This window comes from Rhamphochromis longiceps, linkage group LG10, assembly GCF_057381845.1.
Source record: "Rhamphochromis longiceps isolate RC_006_pf linkage group LG10, R_longiceps_female_GT1.1, whole genome shotgun sequence".
Classification (NCBI taxonomy): Eukaryota; Metazoa; Chordata; class Actinopteri; order Cichliformes; family Cichlidae; genus Rhamphochromis; species Rhamphochromis longiceps.
Window position 1 is genome coordinate 31,633,188 of NC_140566.1, and position 22,761 is coordinate 31,655,948.

Consider the following 22,761-nt stretch of genomic DNA (forward strand, 5'->3'; position numbering starts at 1 on the left):
TTTGTCAGTTTCATTTTTACTCTTCATTGAAGGCCCTTGTGCAGTGTCTGGTCCTGGTGTCACACCTGCAATATTTTTAGCAGAAGTGCAGGAGACCCTTTTCTTGCATAAACCTTGTTTCTGATACCTTACGAGATTGCCCATCTGCATCACTGAACGGCACAGGAAATCATTCCTGAATTCGGCCATCTCTCTCTGCAACCCATCCAACTAAGCAGAGCGTGCAATAGATGCACAACCTTAACATTTGCACATCCTCTACAGTGAAAATAGTTATATAGTTACAATTCCAATGTCAATCATATATATAATCTGCGTAATATTCTGAGATTTTTATAATTTTTGTTATATTTTGTAACTTTGTATTTAATTTAGTTCAGTCAGTTAAATGGAACCACATGTGATTTTCCCACTTCTTAAAAAAACAAACAAAACCCCCCACTCACACCTTCCTTCAGGTAACATCAATAAAGCACATCGTGGGATGGGGCAAAGTCTCACAGTGGTTTCACCTTTAACCCCCAGTGACGGTAATGACTCGTTTTTGTTTTGTTTGTTGATTTTGTTTTTTCCCCCCAGACCTTGGCTCATGTGATGACTCGCATGATGAATAGCAGGTCAACGAGCTGCCAATACCTGGGACTGTCTGCCTTTTATTTTTAGAACAGAAGTGTTTTGGATACAAAGTGAAATGTCTTCACAATCTCAAGCAGCCAGCTGCCCACTTTTTTCAAGCTCTTATAATAACCAATGCTTCCTCTGACAGGATTTTTTTTCTTAAATCCTCCAATGGTGTGCAGTGGTTATCCCAGAAAGCAGATTATGTTTATCTGGAAGTTGTTCTGGTGGTTAACATGTTTTACAATTAAACTGTTGCTGGTTCAATTCCAGCCAAAGACAAAAATGTCTTCATTATTCATTATGAAGCGTATCTGGCATAAAACTATTTGAATCAAACTTGCAGAGCTCCTGTAGTGAACCTTTGGGCAAAGGAGCAGCCAGAAGTAGCTTAAATATGTTGTTTAGGGCAAATGAGTACATGCAAATTACAACACAGTTTTACAATGTAATAGTGTGTGTCAAAAATAGCTTGAAGCATTAGCAAATGCCATTTTCATGTTTAGTAAATGTAAGGGTACAGGGAGCAGATTACTCAGACTGGAAAAACAGGGAATCTGTAACCCTGTTCTGACCAGAAGGTGCCGGATCTGTTTATCAAAACATCCAAAATCCACCACTTAATCCATACGCACTTTATAAATCCCGACAAGCAGAAGTGCAAAAAGCCTTTTTTTCATGTGATTAGCTCTGAGCAGTTACCAGGCAACCTTCAGACACTCCAGGAGGGAGCTCAATAAACTAGTCCTATACTTCTGTAAAAGAGTGAAGTCACCACTTTGCAAAGCCACGTCTATGCCTTCTAATGCATTTTTGCCGTGGAAAAAAAAGTTTGAATGAGTCACATGCAGTAAGAGATCATTATTAGAACAACAAAAGCAGTCACACTGTCTAAGACAACTTTTCTCACTCTTATACTTGGTCTTTGGTAACAACGTATGGGCCTTAGCACCACAACCATACTTTTTGTGTGTGCGTATGTGCAAGAAACAGGTTGTGTCATGTTTTAATCTGTTTCTATAAAGCAATGACTTCTTAAAAAGTTAATATTTGATGTAAAGACAAAGTCTAATACGTAATTTTAGTTAAAATTAAATAACAATACCCACTCCAGTTAAGGATTTTTAACTTTTTTATTTATCCACATCTACAAATCTGGAAAATCCACATTGCAGGGAAAAGGAAGACAGGGACATAAAGCTCTAATTAGATTATTATTGCTGAGTGAAGATCCAAAAAGGGTTGAGGTTTGAGCCTGATGGCCTTTCCATCCTCCATTTCCAAAACAAACTCTTCAACTGGCATGTCAGTCATGTTACACATTTAGTATAGTGCATAATCATTACTTTGACACAACTGGATGGATTAAGTAAACTTGGAAAATATTTTTACTGAAAAAAAGTAGAAAAAGAAAGAATTTAGTCATGTTTAAAATGTGCTGCGTTCTTACCTGTCGTTGCTGCAGTTCTCGTTCTGTTTACAAGTGACCACTGCTGAAACATAACTGTCTCCACAGATACCCTTTACTGTGTGTGTGTATGAGTGTGTGTGTGTGTGCCCATGTTGTACGTGCCTCAACTTGCCCGATAAAGCAGTAAACAGTCGTCCTGACCACCAGGACTGGCACGTTTTGCCCTATTTACAAATCCCCAGCACTCTTGTGTTTTAAGTACATTTGTTTCTACCCCACATTATTTGGCTCTGGTGTAAATGAAGAATCACTCTCTGGCCTGTAACTATAGTTTAAACCTACTTTCCCTCAATTTCCTACAGATTACAACTCCTGAATGGAAAGATTTTCTTTAACACAGGGGTGGTGTTGCATGAGAACCTGGGGCTGTTGTGGAGGTTCTGCAAGAATAAGTTGACCTGAGTCCTGTTCACTATTATTTTTCTCTGTATGTGAGCTTTTTTGTGTGGGATGTGTCAAATGCTGAAAAGTGTGCTTTGTTGTATTAATGAATTATTGTGGGGGAAATTGACAGTGATACAGTAGTCATTAAAATTTGTTCAGAATTTGCTAATTTAATCAAATCAAATCACTTTTATTGTCACATCACATGTGCAGGTACACTGGTACAGGACATGCGAGTGAAATTCTTGTGTGCGAGCTTCACAAGCAACAGAGGTGTGCAAAAATACAATACCATAAGAACAAGCAAAATATAAGAATGGCTAAATCTGAGAGTTATATGAATAAATATATGTACAATATAAGAGTGTATGCATTACTGAATGTGTATACTAAATATGTTTTTCTACGTGTGTGTATATATAATAATAGTGTATACTTTATTGATCCCCGTGGGGAAATTATTTGTTTTTCTCTGCATTTGACCCAACCCCCAACCACTCTACCTACTGAGCTATCCCTGCCCTCCTCGATTGGGCACCGTTCCCGGAGGCGCCAGTGGGTCAGTGCGCTGATCTCCTCCCTGTAAGCCGTCTCATCACCGTTGGTGATAAGACCCACCACTGTAGTGTCGTCCGCAAACTTCACAATGATGTTGGAATTGTTAGTGGCCGTGCAGTCATAGGTGTAGAGTGAGTACAGGAGAGGGCTCAGTACACACCCCTGTGGAGCACCAGTGTTCAGTGTGATGGGGGATGAGGTGATGCTGCCCAGTCTGACCACCTGGCGTCTGTCAGACAGGAAGTTAAGGATCCAGCTGCAGAGGGAGCTGCTCAGTCCTAGATCCTGCAGTTTCCTGTCCGGCTTCGAGGGAACGATGGTATTGAATGCTGAGCTGTAATCTACAAACAGCATTCTCACATACGTGTCTAATTAATGATGATTCATCTCATAAATCATGACACACTGCTCTCCTCTACATATGCTGCCTTTATAGGGTAAAAGTATTGGCATCAGCAATATTAGACCTATATTTGTATATGGATCAATGCTAAAATTTGCATTAGTGTAACACATCAATAAGTAACAGCCATGATCCACAAATGAAAAAACCTTCCCAGGAAGTGGACGGACAGTCCACCAAAATTATTGCAAGAGAGCATCAACGAGTCATCGAGGAGGTCACAAAAGAACCAAGAATAACCTCTAAAGAACTGAAGGCCTCACTTCCCCCAGTTAAGGTCAGGTCGTCATTCACCAATAAGAAAGAGACTGGGGGCAAAAATGCTATCCATGGCAGAGTTCCAAGACGAAACCACTGCAAAAGAACACAAAGGCTCGTCTCACATTTGCCAAAAACATCTTGATGATCCCCAAAACGTTTGGGAAAACATTCTGTGGATTGAGGAGACAGAAGATGAACTTTTTGGAAGGTTTAAGACCTGTTACATCTGGTGTAAAATTAACAGATTTCAGAAAAAGAATATCATACCAATAATCAAACATCGTGGTGGTAGTGTGATTGTTTAGGGTCACTTTGCTGCTTCAGCACCTGGAAGACTTGCCATAAAAAACCTATAGTTTGTATATATACTGCATGTACTGTCTATTTGTGTGTGTGTGTGTGTGTGTGTGTGTGTGTGTGTGTGTGTGTGTGTGTGTGTGTGTGTGTGTGTGTGTGTGTGCACAAACTTGGCCAAAGACAGATGATTCTGATTCTCAGCAAGTCCACCTCTAAAAGGCTAAAAAAGAAGGAGAAGAAGAAGAAGAAGGCAAAGCGTGTGTAGTCAAAGTTCAGACTTAAACCAGATTCAGGTGCTTTGGCATGACCGTAAACAGGACATTCAGGTTCAAAAACCCTCCAATCTGACTACATTAAAACAATTCTGTAAACCAGCGGTCCCCAACCTTTTTTGCGCCACGGACCGATTTACGCCCGACAATATTTTCACGGACCGGCCTTTAAGGTGTCGCGGATAAATACAACAAAATAAAACTAGTACCGTACCGAAAAAAAGAAAATTTATTCATAACACACGTGAAAAGACCCAGGAAAACCGAGTAAACGATAAAAACGATAACAAAATAACGCTGAAAACCGATAAAAACCCTGAAAACTATACATTTCACACCTGAGCCTCAACTCTCGCGGCCCGGTGCCAAACGACTCAAGGACCGGTACCAGTCCGAGGCCCGGGGGTTGGGGACCGCTGCTGTAAACTGCTTGCTTTTATGTTGCTTTTATTCTGCTGTGTACAGCAGGGGCGTCAAACTCAAATACACAGTGGGCCAAAATTCAAAACTGGAACAGGGCTAACGTTAATATTTATTGAAATATATTTATTCCTCCAGATATAAGAATGAATCTTTTCTTATGGACTCAAACACGTTTTGCTGAAAAACTGAATATGGAACATGCAAAGCTTAATACTAAACAATATATATATTAGCTGTATAATACCAGTAGGCCAGCTCTAATAGTAATTTGGTATGGCTTCGCGGGCCAAATGTAATTAGGTTGCGGGCCAAATTTGGCCCACGGGCCAGAGTTTGACACCTATGGTGTACGTGACCTTGAGTGTTTTTGAAAGGCGCTTTCAAATAAAATGTATTATTATTATTAATTCTACAAATAATAATTGGCAAAAAAAAAACCTCCACAGCAATGTGAAAGACTTATTAGTTCTCGCTACCATGGGTTGTACAACCAGTTATTAGGTTTAGGGGGCGATTACTAATTCTCATAGGGGCATTTTTCCCATTAATAAATAAAATCACCATTTAAAAACGGTATTTTTGTTTTTTCGTAGGTTATCTTTGTCTAATATTAAAATATTATTGATGATCTGAAACATGTTAGTGTGACAAATATGAACAGTACAAAATGTCTTCTTTAATCCCTGATGTCGCAGAGGATCGTAACAATGTAGCGAAGCTACAGTACAAACATCGGTTTCACTTTTAAAGCTATTTGTAGCCGACTAAAATGAAGCTACGGAAACACACATTAGTATTATTCACGCTTTTAAGCCTAGCATGTTTAAAACGTTTCTTTTGAGACGCCACTCTAAAAAGAAAGCAGAACACAGGAAGCAGGAAGGACGTTTGGCTACTGAATGTGGCTTTTGTCACAGCGGGCGAACAGTCAACCAATGATCCAACGCCTTTAACTTCAAAAGGGTCGCTTTCGTCCAATCACGCATGTCGACATTACGACGTGGTTGTTTCTTGGTCACATCCGGTCATATATATGTTGCCACGAGTTAGCGGCGAATTTGGAGCGTGTCCATTTTGAACAGCCACTCGGCGTCCCCGGTATTTTCAGTCAAAGTAAGAACACGTTTTTATTGTTATTTTGGGTAATAGCAAATATAAGAGTAGTAAATAGAAACTGTAGGAGTTCCGGTTTATATCGTGCTTATTTCCATCGTGATTCTTCTGCGGCGACCATTTTGTTCGTGTGCGGTGTTTTCTTGTTAGCCTGTAAGCATGGCTAGTTCGTTAGCTGCAGCGTGCTAATGTGCGTTAGCGCGGCTTTTGCACGCTATGAGTCTCTTGTTCTCTTGATGATTCTCATCCGTTGTGCATAATGGCAGTTTTTAAGTGCACTTTATATCATCTAAACGGTTTTTGTGTTTGGTTGGTTGCCCATCTGATAGCCGGGCCTGCTGTCTGCCCCGAGCGGTAACGGAGCAAAGCGCGGTCCGCTTAAACGTTTGGACAACATGGAAGACTCACGCTCTTTCTTTCCTTTCAACCGCGGCTGTGGGGTCACTGGTGCACGCACAACTGCGTGTAACTGTCTTATTACTGATGATGGTCGGTGGTGTGTAAATAATAAATAACCTGCCGATATATGGCGCCATTGCAATGATCGGACTAACGCTTTAACTTAAAATTAGCATTCAGTTAGCATTATGTATGCGGCTCTTTATTAGCATTCCGATTTATGCTCAATATTCTCTGAAAATAGGGACGAATAGAAATATCTTTAGGCCGTGTTTCGGCTCTCCTTATACAGTAATTTCCAAACTCTGGGAAAAAATAGTTTCTATTGCTACTTGAATTTAAATGAGTACACTCTTTGTGTGTATCTGTTTAGAGTTAATTAGTTTTTATCCCGGGTGTTTTTAAAGCCATGTGCCTATTCTGTTGTTTTGTTATGATGCTATTGGTTATGTTTAACTATTTTAACAAAGGACCTTTAAAACTATACATTTTAAAATGTAGGATCCTAAAAATCACTAGAAATTAAGATGTAAAGTAACAAATGTTTAAAATACTACACACTATTAGTTGATCACAGAAGATCAACTAATAATATAGGACTAAAACCATACATTTATTATACGCTAGTAAAAGCCATTCTGTAGTTTAAACGTCAGTATTTTCAGATGGGAAGTGCTGCCTCGTTTTTTGTTTTGGTTAAACTTTGCAGTTAATAGATCATAGAGGATCCTTTTGGTAAATAAATCAACAGCATTTTAGAAGTTCTGCCTGTTGCAGAGTATGTAATGTACATTTAAGTATGAGTGAGTTTAAAACCAATGTGAGAGCGACTTAAAGTCAGCATAAGTGTGGCTGAATTTTAATCAGTCTTATTTGAACAAATTAGCAAGTGAGAGCAAAGATGGGATCAGGTAGTGATATGAACAAAAGGTTTCTTGTCCTTGTTGAAGAGTATTTATAAAGCATCAAAAACGTAAAGAAAACAATACCGCTTCCAGTTAGTGTTGTGCGTGAATTGATAAATGTTGGTTTAATGTAGTCTGCTACCTACTTCTCCAATCTCTCAAACTTTGTCCTGTCCCATCTCAGTCATTTGAAGATCCCACCGTCAGAATGGCAGACGCTGACAACCTGCTCATGGAGACATCAGAGCAGAACGGCAACGAGGGAGAGGAGGAGCAGAATGGAGCTGAGCTGGAGCAGATGGCCGGGGACGAGGAGCAGGACAACAACACAGATGGCGGAAAGATCGACGCTAGCAAAGGAGAGGAGGATGCTGGGTGAGTGTCTGGTTGGACTGTGGTTGGCCACATGTGATGTGTGCGAGGATCTCGTGCTGGCATGATGAGCCTTGGGAAAATAAACTGTGAAACCTTGTAAATGAAGAAATGTTAGCAATGTCTACATGTAATTTTACAGGAAAATGTTCGTGGGCGGCCTCAGCTGGGATACGAGTAAAAAGGACCTGAAGGATTACTTCAGTAAGTTCGGTGAGGTGTCAGACTGCACCATCAAGATGGACTCAAACACTGGCCGATCCCGAGGCTTTGGTTTCGTTCTCTTCAAAGACTCTGCCAGCGTGGATAAGGTGACTCCCCTCGTAACTGAGCATAATTTCATCCCGAACGGGCTCCAGAAGCTTTTATGGGAGAACGGTTCTTAGTAATATAAATGAATCATATGCTAATCAGCCACACTGCCTTGTCTGCATTATTAGTCATCTCTGTGATGATGACTCTAATCTCTGTGCTGTTATTGTCTGTTAATGGTAATATATCTGTATCCACAGGTACTCGAGCAGAAGGAACACAGACTGGATGGACGCAATATCGACCCTAAGAGGGCGATGGCTATGAAGAAGGATCCTGTCAAGAAGATCTTTGTTGGGGGTTTGAACCCAGAAGCAACTGAGGAAACCATCAGGGAATACTTCGGCGCCTTTGGAGAGGTTGGTTTCAAATAAAATGTATTTTAAATATCTGCGGTTAGAATGCAGCAACCACTGCATCTCTCTTGTATGTTGAGTCTTCTTGGTTAAGTGTTTCCAGAGTTAAACTTGGGTAGATGGCAGTATCATTTTTATTCTCCTGTACAAACTCCGTGGATATGTTTGAGAGCCACTGACTTGCCCAACTTTGTACACTCATGCAATTCAACACATTATTTACAGTTTTAATCCTGTTCTTACCAGCTAAACTGGTCTAAGCCATAAATTAACCACATGTACATCACCACTGGCCAGTAAACAACAAAGTTGTAGATTAATTTGAGGAAGTCATCCTGTTAAGGATAAATAATAACTGAGATATTCTGGCACTTGTTTGTGTGTTTGAAGTTTGACTAAATGATGTGGCCGACATTTTTAAAGCAGAGATAATTTACTCCTCAGACTGTCATACTACATGCACCGTATTTGTTGTTTCTGATCAAAATCTTTTCTCCAATCCTCCCTTTTTTTTCAGATCGAAACCATTGAGCTCCCAATTGACCCCAAATCAAAGAAAAGGAGGGGATTCATCTTCATCACATACAAAGAGGAAACCAGCGTAAAGAAGTGTCTGGAGAAGAAATACCACAACATCCAGGGTGGCCGGGTAAGCAGTTATTCCAGAAGTGCTGATGTACAGCTGGAAATCAGCTTAAATTCTTCTAATCAGCTACCTGGTGGACAGTGCAGCCTCACCTGTGATCTGTTTTGGTGAAGAGTGACAAAGATTAAGCCACTACAGATTAACTTGTTGCAAACTGATGTTTGACCAAGTCAGTAGTTAAACCCTGAGTTAATGCTTGAGATGTTTTTGAAATTTACAACTTTGAGTTTTCTCTGTATACACATGGGAAGTGGGTCACTCTTTAATTGCAAATGTTTTTTATAAATATCGCAAGGCGGTTTTAACGTTAGTTTTGTTTTAAAGGCCACATAAAGGAGAGAATGGATTTTTCAGTATGTATATCTCTTTTAGTGTGAGCTGAAAATTGCTCAGCCAAAGGAGGTGTACCAGCAGCAGCAGTACGGAACAGTGCGTGGAGGTGGCTATGGAGGAGGCCGAGGAGGCAGGGGCCGTGGAGGTAAATGACGATGATCACCCTCTTCCTTTCTGGATTTTCTTGTTTGTTTTGAATCTGTATGATCGGGTAAATGCTAAGAGGCTAGGTCACTGTTGACAGCACGTTTTAGTGGTAATGGGTATTAATATGTAATTTGGAACTTCTCGTGTACTTCTCGAGTTGGATGATATTGAAGTTTAGACCAAACTCATGTGCACTTTGTGTTTCAGGTCAGAGCCAGGGCTGGAACCAGGGCTATGGAAACTACTGGAACCAAGGATATGGCAACCAAGGCTATGGCTATGGTGGATATGGCAACTACAGCAACTATGACTACTCTTCTGGTTACTACGGATATGGTCCTGGATACGATTACAGTAAGTGCAAACATGCAGACGAGTTGTAACTTGGAGTAACAGTTAACACATCGAAGCCCAAACCTGAGGTGTACGCGTCAGTACTGATTGTCATTGTTTCCCCTTACCCCGCCCCCACTACAGCCACAGTACAAGAGTAAACTGCTTGATGTAGCCATGCCAGTACTTCTAGACCTTTGAGCTGTTCCACTTGCTCTGATAAACTTGCTAACATAACGTTTAAGATGTTCATTTTTCCCTCAGTTATATTCCTATAGATGCATAAAGTTGGTGCTGCATTAACCCTTTAAGACCTACCATAGAACCAAGTCCGCCAGAGCTTATATTATATTTTTACATGGTGTAGTGCCATTTTTGGGAGCATTTCAAGTTGCTATACATCAATACAACTGTTATAGCCCAGATTTTAATAATATGTATTCATTAAGTGCATAGTAATTACATAAAGTGCAATAAACTACAAAAAAATTGAAAATCGTTTTTGCTTTTTTAACATATTTCTAGTTAGAGAAATTTAAGAGGTTTATCCCTCAAAACTGTAAATACAAAAAAGTTGCACAAAATAGTTTCCCACCACAGGAAATTTATTTTGAGTGTCTTCATAGTTTTATTTTTGAAATACACCAATTTTTATACACTGCAGGAAAAACGAAAATAAATATTATACTGCAAATTTGCAAAAAAGCAGCATATGCATCAAAATAAACTATTTCCAGCAGTGCAATATGAGTCCTAAGCATCCCAGAAACGACACAGAAAGTCATAAAGTCAAAGATAACTTTTAAAAACAGTATAGGCCCTGTGGCCCTGATGGTAAAAAAAAAAAAAAACCCACGAAAATGACGTCGCTTCCGGTTTCGGGCAGGTAATGGCGGACATGCAAAAGTTCGTGCTGACGTATATTCCAACATAGGAAGTGTTATGAACAGCTGATCGGCAAAGCGTGTTTCTGGAATATTATGTTTTTGTTGCTGCAAGTGCTTTTTATGCAGTTTTTGTAAAGCTATATGTGGGAGGAAACTGTGACCGAGGACAAGCTGATGGCATAAGATGTAAGTACAACTCCTCCGGTTTCATATGCAAAACAAATTATTGCGCTAGCTTACGTGGTTGCAGAGCTACCGGGATTTAAAAATAGTTATGCAAAACAGAGCGTGCCCGCTCCGACCGGCTCTAAAGGGTTAACAACCTAAAATTTGCCAAAACACATCTGGCTCGCGTTTCCTGGTTTGACTCTTGGAGTTTGCCTCGTTCCTGCCACCCATCTTTAGTGTTTAAGACATCATTGAGTGCCATGTTTTCTTCTCAAGCCTCTAGAGTGTAGTTTGGGGAGCCGGAGAACTGGGTTCCTGTCCTGCTCTTTACTTAACACTCAAACATCATCTGTCAGATGTTGAGCTCTTGCTTTAATACTGCGTCTCCTTCACAGACCAGGGCAATGCCAGCTATGGAAAAACCCCAAGGCGGGGGGGACACCAGGCCAACTACAAGCCATACTGATGGTCACTTGGCAGTGCAAGGTATGACATTGCTACAACGCAACATGTGCGACTGTGTCCTAGTGCTACGTATTCCAGTTTAAACAGTGGATAGACTTATTAGACCCCCACTCACACCTTGCTGTTGTAATTTCAAGTTCGCATGAGTTCCCCTTTGATTTGACCTGTCATTGTCCCAAACATAGCTGTGGGGTCAGTCCTGGCTTTCACCAAATGGGAAAACATTCCTTTCCAATCGTCACCAGAAATGCCAGGCAGTTGGATTAAATATTGTGTTTTAATAATAGAACACAGGTCCCCAAAATGTTAGCTGTTAGGCAGCCACCTGCTGCTGACTGACTGCAGTTAGCATAAATATCATTGTTCAGGATTGTTTTACTGCTGGACACAGATGCCTGCAGACATAACTGATGACTAGTTGCTCTTTTGTTTTTATTTTTGGTTTCTTTTTAATGCAACTCCATTTGAACACCTGGAGGACACATTTACAGTTGGCGCTGTCTCTCAGCTGAGTATTTGATCATAGTAAACTGGCGAACATGTGGACGTCCTCCTGTAGCCTCATGCTCGTGTTAGTTCCTGCATCTGTTTGGGTCAGAGTCTAACTATTTGTACTTGAGTAAATTGGCTGCCAGGAGCATCTCTGCTGTTGAAAGTGAAATAGAGAGCACTTAGATGTTTCACTTGGCACTGAGCTACTAATAGCTGCTGTAAGTGGAGAACAGATTGAAGTTTTCAAGTTAAAATACTCATAGAAAGCTGTCTTTTTAAAAGTTTAATTTCCCTTTGAAAAGATTAGACTTTGAATGGTTTGTTCCAGCTGTGTCATTAATGTGTTTCACCCCTCAGTGATCCAGTGAGACCGACGGCTGGACGGACACACACTGGGCCAGACTCGACCTCTTTTATGACAGAAGACCATTTGTACAGAAAACACCAGAAATGTAACTTTTTTCTTTTCTTTTTTTGTTTTTTAAACCCTATCAGTTTTAGTTTTTATTTTTCCCTCGTGTTTTTGTTTTTGTTTTGTTTCCTCGTCCCCTTCCACATTTCCACCGGAAGTGTAATTTTTACTGTACTTTTTGGTACCTGTTTTGATTCTATTGTATTGTAAGGGTTGTATTTTACATGTTTGATGGCTTTACAGGTTGAAAATCTTGGCGCTGTAAAGGAGCTTTTTTGACAAATAAATACAGTTTTCAGTAAATTTTGTTCTGATGCTTCCAGGTTTTGGGGAGGAATATGAAACATTGAGTGGGTTTAGGATTAAAGTTCAAATGTCAAGGATAATGTTGATTATGGAATTCTTTTTTCCCCCCTCCCCCCCCTTTCTTTCCTCTTTGTCCCTCCTTACATGGATTCCAGTGTACCTAAGAAGGATTTTTAACTTGCCAGATTTCATCAGTTGTAAAACACAGGTTAAAAGACTGTTCCAGGCTGTTTGAACCCAACATCTGGAAGCCTGCGGGGTGTGTGGGATGTGCTGGGAGGGGAAATGTTTTGTCACTTTAGATCGTGTTCTTCATACGCCGTTGGTTTTAGAAATGACCGTTTCTGAAGTTAAATGTCTTTTTTTCTTTTTCTTCTTTTCTTGACGGACTTGAGGGCCAGTGTCGTCGTCTCAGCCAGTGTCTCTGGCATTTATTAGTAATAAACATTCTGGTTTGTAATGATCTTTGTATTTTTAATTCTTAATGTTACTGTTAATGGTCCAAGTCATTAGATAAAACTGTTTCAATAGAAACTGTCCAAAAAGGAAAAGGAAGTTTCCTACTGAACTACAATTGAGCCCCTGCGGTTTTTATTTTTCAGTCATTTGTGATTGATCCCAGTTTGACCTCAGCATGCCAATTCCAGGGAATCCCAAATCCAAACGTCTGTGTTCCCTGGATGTCACCTGGACCTCTGTCCGCACCATTATGTGCACGTAGATGCTTCATGCGTTACTTTTTTTTTTTTTTTTTTAAAATTCATCACTATTGATGCTTGGTGCATTAGGTGGCATTCTGTGATGATGATGAAGGATGCACCTTGCGTTTCTGCAGTTGTCTCTGTAGTTTGGTGTTGGGGCTTTGAACTGAAATGTGGCTGTGCGCAAACAAAATAAATGCGTTTTAAAAAAAAAAAAAAAAAATCAGGCCTGTCCCAATGATCGCTCAGATGTGGCTGAAGTTGAAGGAAAAACTGCCATGTTTTGTGGACTCCAGGTAAGAAAAGTAATACCTGACGTTCTCTTTGAAGCCTGAATGAAGAGACTAGAGTGCAAGTACACTACGGTAAAATGACGTCTTCCATGAGCTACAACTAAACAACGATGGCAAAGGCAGGGTGGTGCTTTTTGCACTTCAGCTGATAACTCCCTTCCCCCCCCCAAAGCTGGTATATTTTGTCTGTTTGTTTTTCCCGTGTTCATTCTTTGTTATACCTGGAAAAAAAATGAGCCATAATGAGCGTCTTGCAGGTAATAATTGTAGTTAGAATAATAACCACATTTTTATTGGAGACAGCTGGGCAACACCCAGAGCTATCGACTTTATTTTTCTCATCTTTGCTTAAATACCTAAAATGAAACAGTAAAATAAGCACAGTTTACTAAAATCAAATCCTATCCTTTTGGGAAGTGTTGTTAATGAAGTTGCTGTTTCCACTAAAAGCCACTAGATGGCGCTGCTGTTAAACTCAGCTCACACCATAGCGTGTTTCTCAGTCACAGGCGAGTTTAGACCCTTTCATCAGAGCACCCTTAAAAACAACTAATTAATAGTGTTAATAACACCGTATCTTAGTTTATTTTCTGGAATTATCTTTGTTCTCTAAATGGCGTTCAAAACATTAGCTAATGTAGCTTAAATCACCAGAGATTATTAGCTAACCTTCTGTTTCACTAGTCTGCTGGTATATCGGGAGTTGCCAGTTAGGGAGCTGATGTACTTATGAATTATTATAGTTTATTTTAAAGAAAAATCCTTTTCTGGTCGATTTTGTCTTCAGTGTTCAGATTTTGCGAGATGTATAGTCGTGTAACTTTTGCAGACACTGTCAACAGTGGAAAGTCCATTTTAGAATTACTCTGGTGTTTTAAGAGCATCTTGATTGTGGATAATTCCAGTTGAATGAAGAACAAAAACAAAGGTTTTCATCTGTAAAACTCCTGAACTGATGGCAAATGAAATTACTTATATGAAGCGAAAACAAACTCACAGGTACTTTAGCACTTTTTAATTCAAGTTTACAATCACCATTAACCCTGTACTTCATACACCTGTAGATTCAATTACAGGTCTTCTTTTAAACTTCGACTTCAGCAATGGCTGGTAGCACCGGGGCCTTGAATCTTCTGGTCTGTCTGCATGTGATGCGACAACTAGACTTCCAAACATAGACTACACCTGTCTGTCTTTCTTCTGGTCTGTTTGGTGAGGCTGCACCTTCCGATGTCTCTTTGGCTTTATCATCTTTTTCAAAGCCTGTCTTTCCATCCAGGGATGTCTCCCCACTGCTCATATCAAGAGTCCAACTTCTCATGGGGTCCTTACGGCAAATCCTAACCCTGACTAGAGTCTTATGCCCCTCTGAACTGGTGAAAATGGGTTGACGTGCTGAACCATCAGATTGTGAAAGCTGCCTGTTTGTTTTGGTCCCTTCATTGGGCCATCCTCTGCGGACGAGTCGGGCTGCCATGAGGAAGGAGTCAGCCTGGCTGTGCAGCATCTCAGAGCAGTATGACAGCGGCGGCCCGGGCACGGCCAACTTAGTGTCCCGGTCAGAAGGTGCTGGCTTACTGCTGCCTACCATCCTTCTGTTGTTACAAGTCGCCACCTCTGTTGCTGTAATACAGAAGGTATAGATGCACCAAAACATTATGAGTAGCCTCTTCCACAAAGACATAAACACTGACTCTCAGCCAAGAGTGACCTCAGCATTCTTTCAGTTTATTCGTAACTTTCTTTGAATTATGTTCACACTGCATGATAAATTATGGAGTGAACACATGGGAGACTGAAAAAGACAAAAAAAAAAAAACCCACATTAAATAACAAAAGTCATATTTATCACCTCTATTTACGTCCAATATAGACATGTCCAAATATTAGCAATAGTGTCAGAAATCTGACACTCCACAATTCACAAGCTATTTTATAACACTGTCATTAAGTGTCCAGTAAGGTTTTTGTAATTAACTAAAAGTAAACTAAAACTAGATGTGAAAAAACATTTCAGTAAACTTAAATAAAAATAAAAACTGGACTTGAAAAACATTAAAAACAAACTGAAGCAATTTTGTGAACTTGGAAAACTAAACTAATAAAAACTAAACTAAAGCTGTGATTAGACAAATATTTTCAAAGTGATTGGCTGAAAGAATCTTTGTTGGTGCTGAAGGAAACTGCAGATACTTTTTACTCCGTCTCACTTTAACATCACAAAAGGGATGTAGGTATTAATCTGGAGGTAAAAAAAAAGGGTGCTGGTGGTAGCACAACTTTTCTACTTGTGCAGCATTCAGATGAATCTTAGCTGAAATTTCTCTTCAATCAAAAAGAACATTTGTAGTTAGAAACATGTCAAATGCATTGTGGTGCTCGAACTTAAAAGCCATATGGTTCCCTTTCCCCCTGTTGAGCAGATATTATGTGGGGTAAAAGCTCTGGTTTGCTGCTGAACTCGGTCACCTTGGACAATACAGTTTTGTATTGCTGATAAAGAAAAGCCAGTGTTACATTGACAGTGGCTGGTCTGTAACCTGGATTGTGTCCAGGGCTTCTTCCTTCCTTGCTGTTTGCACTGATTGCACTGATATTTGGTCCCTGGTCTTTACTTTTGGAGTTCAGCAGGTTTATCTGCTGTGAACACGATTTCATGTTAGTGTCTGCTGAGCAAGCAAATTTTAAAAAACGGTTCTTGTACCAAACTAGCAGGGCTCAGAGCATCTCTGTCTGCCAACTCGACCCAGTTAAACATGTTTTTATCTGAACTTGTCTGGCTCTTATCTAGGGTGCATCTTATAGCTTTAATGCAGCTGCTGCTGAAGCAGTTTGTTTTCATTAATTCTCCAAGAGGTGGAGGCAGACGTCTGTAAGAGCAGCTGCAAGTGAGACCATGACAATAACAATGGCACATTGAAGCAGCCTTTCCTAGAATGTGGGGAACTTTACTTGAAGTTGTGAAGCTCACCTTACTGGAGGCTACTGAAGCTGGATGGATCTGCCCTGGAGATGCTGACAGCAGCCACACCGCCCAGGCGGAGGAGGGTACAGGGTGTGCAAGCTAAAAGATGGACCCCCAGGACCTCTGGTGGAAAAAGTCTTGGAAGAAAAAAAACAAAATAATAGAACTTAAAGATTAACTGAAAACAAGATTTAAGGCTTGATGCCAGCAAAGAACCACTTTTTAAGCACGACTGATACAAATTCCTGTACCTTCAGTAGATATTTAATGTCATAATCAAATATAATATTAAATGATATATGGTATAATGATCAACAAGCACATGCTGTCACTTTGGGAGCATCACCACAGTTCTGTCAATATTGGCAATAATAGCTAACTCCACACTGACAGTGTCACCTCCGGACTCTCTGCTAAGCGACCTATGGACACTGGCTGGATCTGCACTGTCACTGAAAGCAGAGGTTCTCTGTACTTTGCAGTTTTTACTTTGCAGTTAATTCAGGGGTTATTTTTCTTCTGCTTTACGCTTTTTAGTCAATATAATCCTTAAAATTCATTCACAGTGGTCGCAAAGAAAAAACACTTTAAAAGTTTTGGACTCAAATGTTCCCTTCAGACCAACTAACCTGCAACATTGGTCTGTGTTTGCAATCCTGTAAGCCTCGGTATATTTGTTTATTATTCAATACATGTATGCAACTCAATCAAAGTTGAGTTGATATCAAACATTGGATAAGACATTGGAATTTTTCAGTAAGACTGAATTATGCAGCCAAAAGTAATAAATTACTTCAGAGGTTTTCAGTATTTGACTCACCGTAGACAACAAATATATTTAGGTACATTTATGTAAAGACACTTGATTTTTCCAGCCGTAAAGAAACTTAAAATAAAAACATGCTGTTAAGTAGACTGTTTCAGTCCAGACTGTGCCATTTTTTTCAGCCTCACTTTTGACGTAAACACAGTGTGAAAATCATACAGCAAGGTTATTATTAATCATGAGAAAAATATAAAATTTCAATAGAAAATCTGGGAAATTAATATTAATAATGCAAAAGTCAAATTCAACTTTAACTCTGAGTATTGTTTTTTTAACCACATTAATGAAACTCAGACTACAAGAAATGCATGATGATGATCAGCTCTAGCCAGACCTGTACAAAAGCATGCTGCTTTAAAGGTGATAATTCATCTTTAAATATTTAGATTATCGACAGTTATGTAGTTATCATAGAAGCACACTAATGCAAACTATGACGTGGGTGTGGGTTCAAGTTATACCAGATTTCAGTCGAAGATCCTCATTTTTCTCTGTGCTCTTCTTCGTCTTCTCAGGACTGACTGATCCACTTCTGCGTAATCTCGATCTGAACGCTTTTTCACCTCTCTCTCTCTCTCTCTCTCTCTCTCTCTCTCTCTCTCTCGCTGACTCCCACTCGTTCTCTCCTCCTCTCTGCAGCTCAACTACCACTAACAGAATTTAAATAAGAGGAAATGTGGCACTATAAACAGTTTCGTTAAAAAGTAACAGTGCATGAGGTGTTTACATACATACATATTGACTGTGCAAAAGAACAGCCCTGAAAAAACAAAAACTAATAAACACACAGTTTGCATTCTACATTAAAACCTGAAAGTTGCAGAAAATGATCTGAAAACCAGGACTCAAGGTTACGTCGTGTCCTTGCTCAGGTGCTAAACCTGCACGTATCTGTATTTTTAGCACAGCAATGCACAAAACCACGTAGCCCTGTCACACTGCAGCTCAGTGTTGCAAATAGTAAAAGTGAAAGTAAGTCTGTTGGCAACTCGTAAAAACAAAAACAAATGCTCTTTAGGCTATGTCCCAAAAAACAGATGTCATAAGCATATAACCACTTAATAGGATGTGTAAGCACATTAAATACTTGGAGTGCTTTCTTATTTTCACCAGTCAGATTAGTCCACTCAGCACCATAACTTAGTTCAGATTATGTAAAATGCATATTTCTCACCTTATTTACATTCAATATAGCATTAGCGTCAGAATTCAAAATCCATAATTCACAAGCTGTTTGCTAAAACTTTCTGTCTGCTGGGAAGGAGGACACAGTTTGAAAAGAGCTGCCTGCTGTGACTGGAAATAAGGTTTTCAGAGTAGCACAACATGTGATTGGCAGAAAGAATCTAAAAACCTAAGATGGAGTTGAGAAAAGTGCAGATATTCTTTTACTCTGTACCACTGGAAGTGCAGACGGCTTTAGTAACTGGGAACATCTTATATGCTTTGCGGTTTTTAAACATAGAAGTTTTTATTTCTCCTCGTTGAGCAGAGGCTGTTTACACTGGTTGCCAGTGAAAGCCATAAAGAACCGTTCACAGAGAGCATCTTTAGAGGCATGTTACATTTCTTTCACAACAGATTGCCTGTTTGAAAATTATAACCAAAGATGCTTGAGGATTTGACTTCTGCTTAACTCAGCAACCTTGGAAAGACTGTTTGGCATTGCTGATTAAAAAGAAAAAGAAAAGTCAGCATTATGTGACGGTGGCTGAACTTTAATCTCAGTGTGCAGGACTTCTGTCTTCTTCTCTGTTTGCACTAATGCAACATAACAACATGCCAGAGTGAACACGGTAGCAGGACCGCTGGAAATCAGGATGTTGGTTTCTGTTGAGCAACGGCATTTTGTAAAACCCGTTCTTGCGCCAGTCTGGCTTGGCCCAGAGCATCTGTGCCCGCATGAGACATGCTTTTCGATTGCCTCTTGTCTCTTATCTTGATTTTGAGTGAGTTGTGCCAGTTTTGCTAACATCCCAGACAGCAGTGTTTCTCAGAGAGTCGGATTTGATCTCAGACATTTTTTTTTTTTTTTTTGCGTTTGTTTTGAAAAAACTAAATAATACTATATGTTTTGTGACTTGAATCCATCATGTTGGACTGCAGCTGATAGTGGTCCTTGTTCTGCTCTGCTGCTTTGATGAGCTCAGCAAACTGGCAACACCTGCTGCAGGTTCAGATTAGATTAGAACTGCAGATCAAGGACAAGATAGACTGCAGAATAAAGGACTCGTGACAGTTGACTGACATCAAGAATTGACAAAATGGTAATCTGGGCAGGCTGTCACCAGGACAGCAGGAAAACCACCAGACTTTAAGGACTTGAGGAATCTGATTAGCTACAACCAAACCTTCAAAGGGAAAGCTTTGCCAAAACTACACCGACTGCATTATCAAATCTGATGATGAAAACAAAATCGTTAAATATTGTTAAGTACATGTCCATGTAAAGTCTGGTGGAAGAAGATGGACGTTTTGATGTTTCATTTGCTTTGCAGCCATCATGTAGCTTGTAGCTCTATCATGGATTGGCTGCTTAGACTAGTCTATTGTTTCTGAGTCGTACCACATAGTTTAAAGGACCAGCCTGTCTTCCAAGTCCCACCAAATCAGTTATGGCCTAATAAGTAAAACCTGTGGATGTTTTACAAGGGTGCACAAGAAATGCATTTCTGCAAAGGACAATCTGATCTACAGAGAGAATCACCGGCACTGGTCTTCCATCCATCCAGAACCTGTACTTTTCAGGGTTAGGAAACAGACATCTCTGCAGAGCCCTTACATCCCAGACATAAACTATTTAACCCTGCTGCCCTCAGGCAGGCGCTACAGAGCACTGTTTACTAAAACCAGCCATCACAGAGATGGTTTCCTCCCTCAGGGTGTCTCTCTGATGAACACTGTGAAATAACCCACTGCTCTATCATTCAGGTCATATGTACAGTGCACTTCTTAGTTTTGCACATATAGTTTCTTAAGACTTTCTGCAATTTGTCTTTTCTTAATAAAACCTTTCTTTTTTTGAACCGGAACTGAAATTAGATTTTTTGTTTGTGTGCACAAACTTGTCCAAATAAAGACAATTCTGATTATCTTTAATGTCTGGTTGCTACAGAGGCTGTATTTATTTCTTGTCACACAATAGCTGCTTTGGCAGATTTGGATTTGAACGCTTCTTTGCTTTAGCAATCTTACTCTCACTATTCCCTTACGTTGTGAACCCCATTTTAGACAGTGTTTGTAGGTTTACCACAAATTTGAAGTTGTATTGTTTCAGTCTCATCATTTAGTATGTTGTGACTGTAAGTACACATGATCAGCTGGGTAACTCTCATGTGCTAGTGTGAAGGTGGAATTCAGAAACTTGAAAGCAGCAAGGCTGACAAGTCTGTACAGTTCAGAAAAGGCTACTAAAACAAAGAAGAAACATCTTGTTTATGTTGGGCATTAAACATACAGCCCATAGCTTTTTATTCTTTTCCCTCTGCTGCATGCACTTGGCCTGTTTCCAGGTGTTGAACAAGTCGAGAACAAAGAGGGTGTTGAAACTGCTCCGAACTACTTAGTGAAGTGATTGCTGGCATCTGAAATCTGCATTTGCACACTCTGAAACCTTGTACCCCACTCATTATATTCGCAGAATCAAAGTTCAGAGTGGGATGGAAGAGACCCATGATTGAAGTCCATCAGGGTCAGTTTGCTGGGTTTGCACTGGCTCAGAGCGGCCATCAGTCTAGGCGAAAGGTAATGACAATGCTGCAAAACAGTCATTGAACAGCAAAGTAGTTGCTCTGCAGACCTTACTGTGTCTATTGTTCATCTACATCTACCTTGGTATTATCTTTGACTTTGTACAATTTTATTCAATTGTACAGAGATTTATGTCACATTCATTTTCTGCGTGTGGGGGAAAAAAGAAAGTAGACCACCATCAACACATCTATTTCAGGATCTCTCAGTCTGTGGAGAAAGAGAAAGGAGAAAAGGGCTTTTGTGTGTTGCAGGTGTGTAAAATCTAACGTTCGTTGACGTTAACATGATTAGTAGCTACTGTCATACAAATATGTGACCAAAATGAAACTGGGGCATCTGATGACGTTTGTTTTTGATGGACCAGGCGGCTATGAACCGGCTCTAAATTCCTATCAAGCATTCCTTCTTTTTGTTGGACATGTTTATTGTGACAAAGTCACGCATACGTTACTTTCTGCAGGAAGCACCCACAAGAACACCAGATGTACACCAGCTATTTAATAAATGCAAATGTAAAATTTGACACCTCTTGTTGTGTTTGTAATACATTTTGTCTGATAATAAATAGTTTAGATCAGGGGTGGGCAACTCCAGGTCTCGAGGGCCAGTGTCCTGCAGGTTTTAGATGTGTCCTTGATCCAACACAGCTGATTTAAATGGCTGAACGACCTCTTCAACATGTCTTGAAGGTCTCCAGAGGCCTGGTAATGAACTAATCGTTTGATTTCGGTGTGTTGACCCAGGGTGAGATCTAAAACCTGCAGGACACCGGCCCTCGAGGCCTGGAGTTGCCCATCCCTGGTTTAGATGATGCAGAACAAAATTCAGCAAACTCTAAATAGGTTAAAAAAATATTTAGAAATTCTAGTAGAAGTTTAAAAGCATAACTTTTCAACTTTTCAAATTCTCACTCAATAATGTAAAATGTAATAGTAATAATGTAATGCCTTATCAAAAAGTTAACTAGCTGATAGTTATACTGAAGAAAGATGGAAGTACTGATGCTGATTGTCGACCTTAAGCAAACAACATCTATGCAGACATCTATGTAGACAGTGATGTACAAAACTCTGACTAAACCTGTCATTGTGTTTGAGAAAACAGCGACAGTGGTATTCAAGTGCAACAGGAATGCAGGGCTATGCAGGAAGGGTAGAAGGACAGATGATTGTCAAAACCTTTTCCATTCCTTTGTTTGTTGTTTTGGATTTCTCAAGCTATTTAGGTTGATCTGCATTTACAGGCAGGCATTTGTATGTTGGCAAAGAGCAAAGTCGTAAAGCACCAATCATTTCTTTAGTGTCTGTCTTGCTAAAATTTTATTTAAAAATTTTCGCAACAGTGTTTTGGTCTGGACACCATTCCCTAACATTCACGGTACATTCTTTAGTGTTCCTTTAATGTGGTTTGTTGTTTAAAGATGATGATGTGTATCATTAAATGGAAAGTTAATGGTGATTGTTATACTGAATAGAGTCTGGGAGAGGTTTATGTACTTATGTTCCTTGGAAGGAACAAAGAGGTGACCTTTTGATGCCAAAGCCAACTTTTTGTGTCATGTTTGTTTGTCTAGTTATTGAAGATGAACATTCATGGTCTTGTGCCCTGACATACACAGGAAACAAAGTGAAGGAAACTTCTTCTAGAAACTTTTAATTAAATTAGACTTTTGCAATCCAGCTAATCCAGCTGTTGAAAGACAAACTTTTCTTTATAATCAAAATGCAACGAAACCTTAATCACAGGTTAATCCAAGGTTTCAATTTTCTTCCAGGTCTAATGAAAATACTGTTTTGGTTTGTGGTCATTTTCACCAATTGTTCCTTTAACTAAGTCTACCTTCTGTTGGAACAAGAAAGTTGAATTATTTAAAAAATAACCTACATTACA

At 39.7% G+C, this 22,761-nt stretch overlaps 1 protein-coding gene and 1 long non-coding RNA gene across 3 annotated transcripts; one reads left to right on the forward strand and one right to left on the reverse strand.

Annotated features, from left to right (window-relative positions):
- Positions 1-5,648: 5,648 nt before the first annotated feature.
- On the forward strand, positions 5,649-12,330 carry LOC146661215 (heterogeneous nuclear ribonucleoprotein A/B-like). Its single transcript, XM_085421315.1, has 9 exons — positions 5,649-5,800; positions 7,289-7,479; positions 7,619-7,787; positions 7,989-8,147; positions 8,662-8,793; positions 9,163-9,268; positions 9,478-9,624; positions 11,054-11,144; positions 11,973-12,330. Exons 2-8 carry the CDS (start codon positions 7,313-7,315, stop codon positions 11,122-11,124), a joined length of 951 nt encoding a protein of 316 aa, XP_085277441.1. The 5' UTR covers positions 5,649-5,800; positions 7,289-7,312; the 3' UTR covers positions 11,125-11,144; positions 11,973-12,330.
- Positions 12,331-14,309: 1,979 nt separating this feature from the next.
- On the reverse strand, positions 14,310-17,747 carry LOC146661216 (uncharacterized). 2 transcript variants are annotated; one of them, XR_014913582.1, is made up of 3 exons: positions 17,580-17,747; positions 16,299-16,429; positions 14,310-14,950 (listed from the first exon to the last, which is right to left on the reverse strand). It is a non-coding gene; the product is annotated as an uncharacterized LOC146661216 (long non-coding RNA). The 2 variants fall into 2 exon arrangements; XR_014913581.1 differs by having other exon boundaries at positions 16,304-16,429; positions 17,580-17,736.
- Positions 17,748-22,761: the final 5,014 nt, after the last annotated feature.

Bases quoted from the DNA above. Each gene is read 5' to 3' on its own strand.
- LOC146661215 (XM_085421315.1), top strand. From the start codon at position 7,313: ATGGCAGACGCTGACAACCTGCTCATGGAGACATCAGAGCAGAACGGC. The intron at 7,788-7,988 runs GTGACTCCCCTC...CTGTATCCACAG, and splicing joins ACTCTGCCAGCGTGGATAAG to GTACTCGAGCAGAAGGAACA. The intron at 9,269-9,477 runs GTAAATGACGAT...TTTGTGTTTCAG, and splicing joins AGGAGGCAGGGGCCGTGGAG to GTCAGAGCCAGGGCTGGAAC.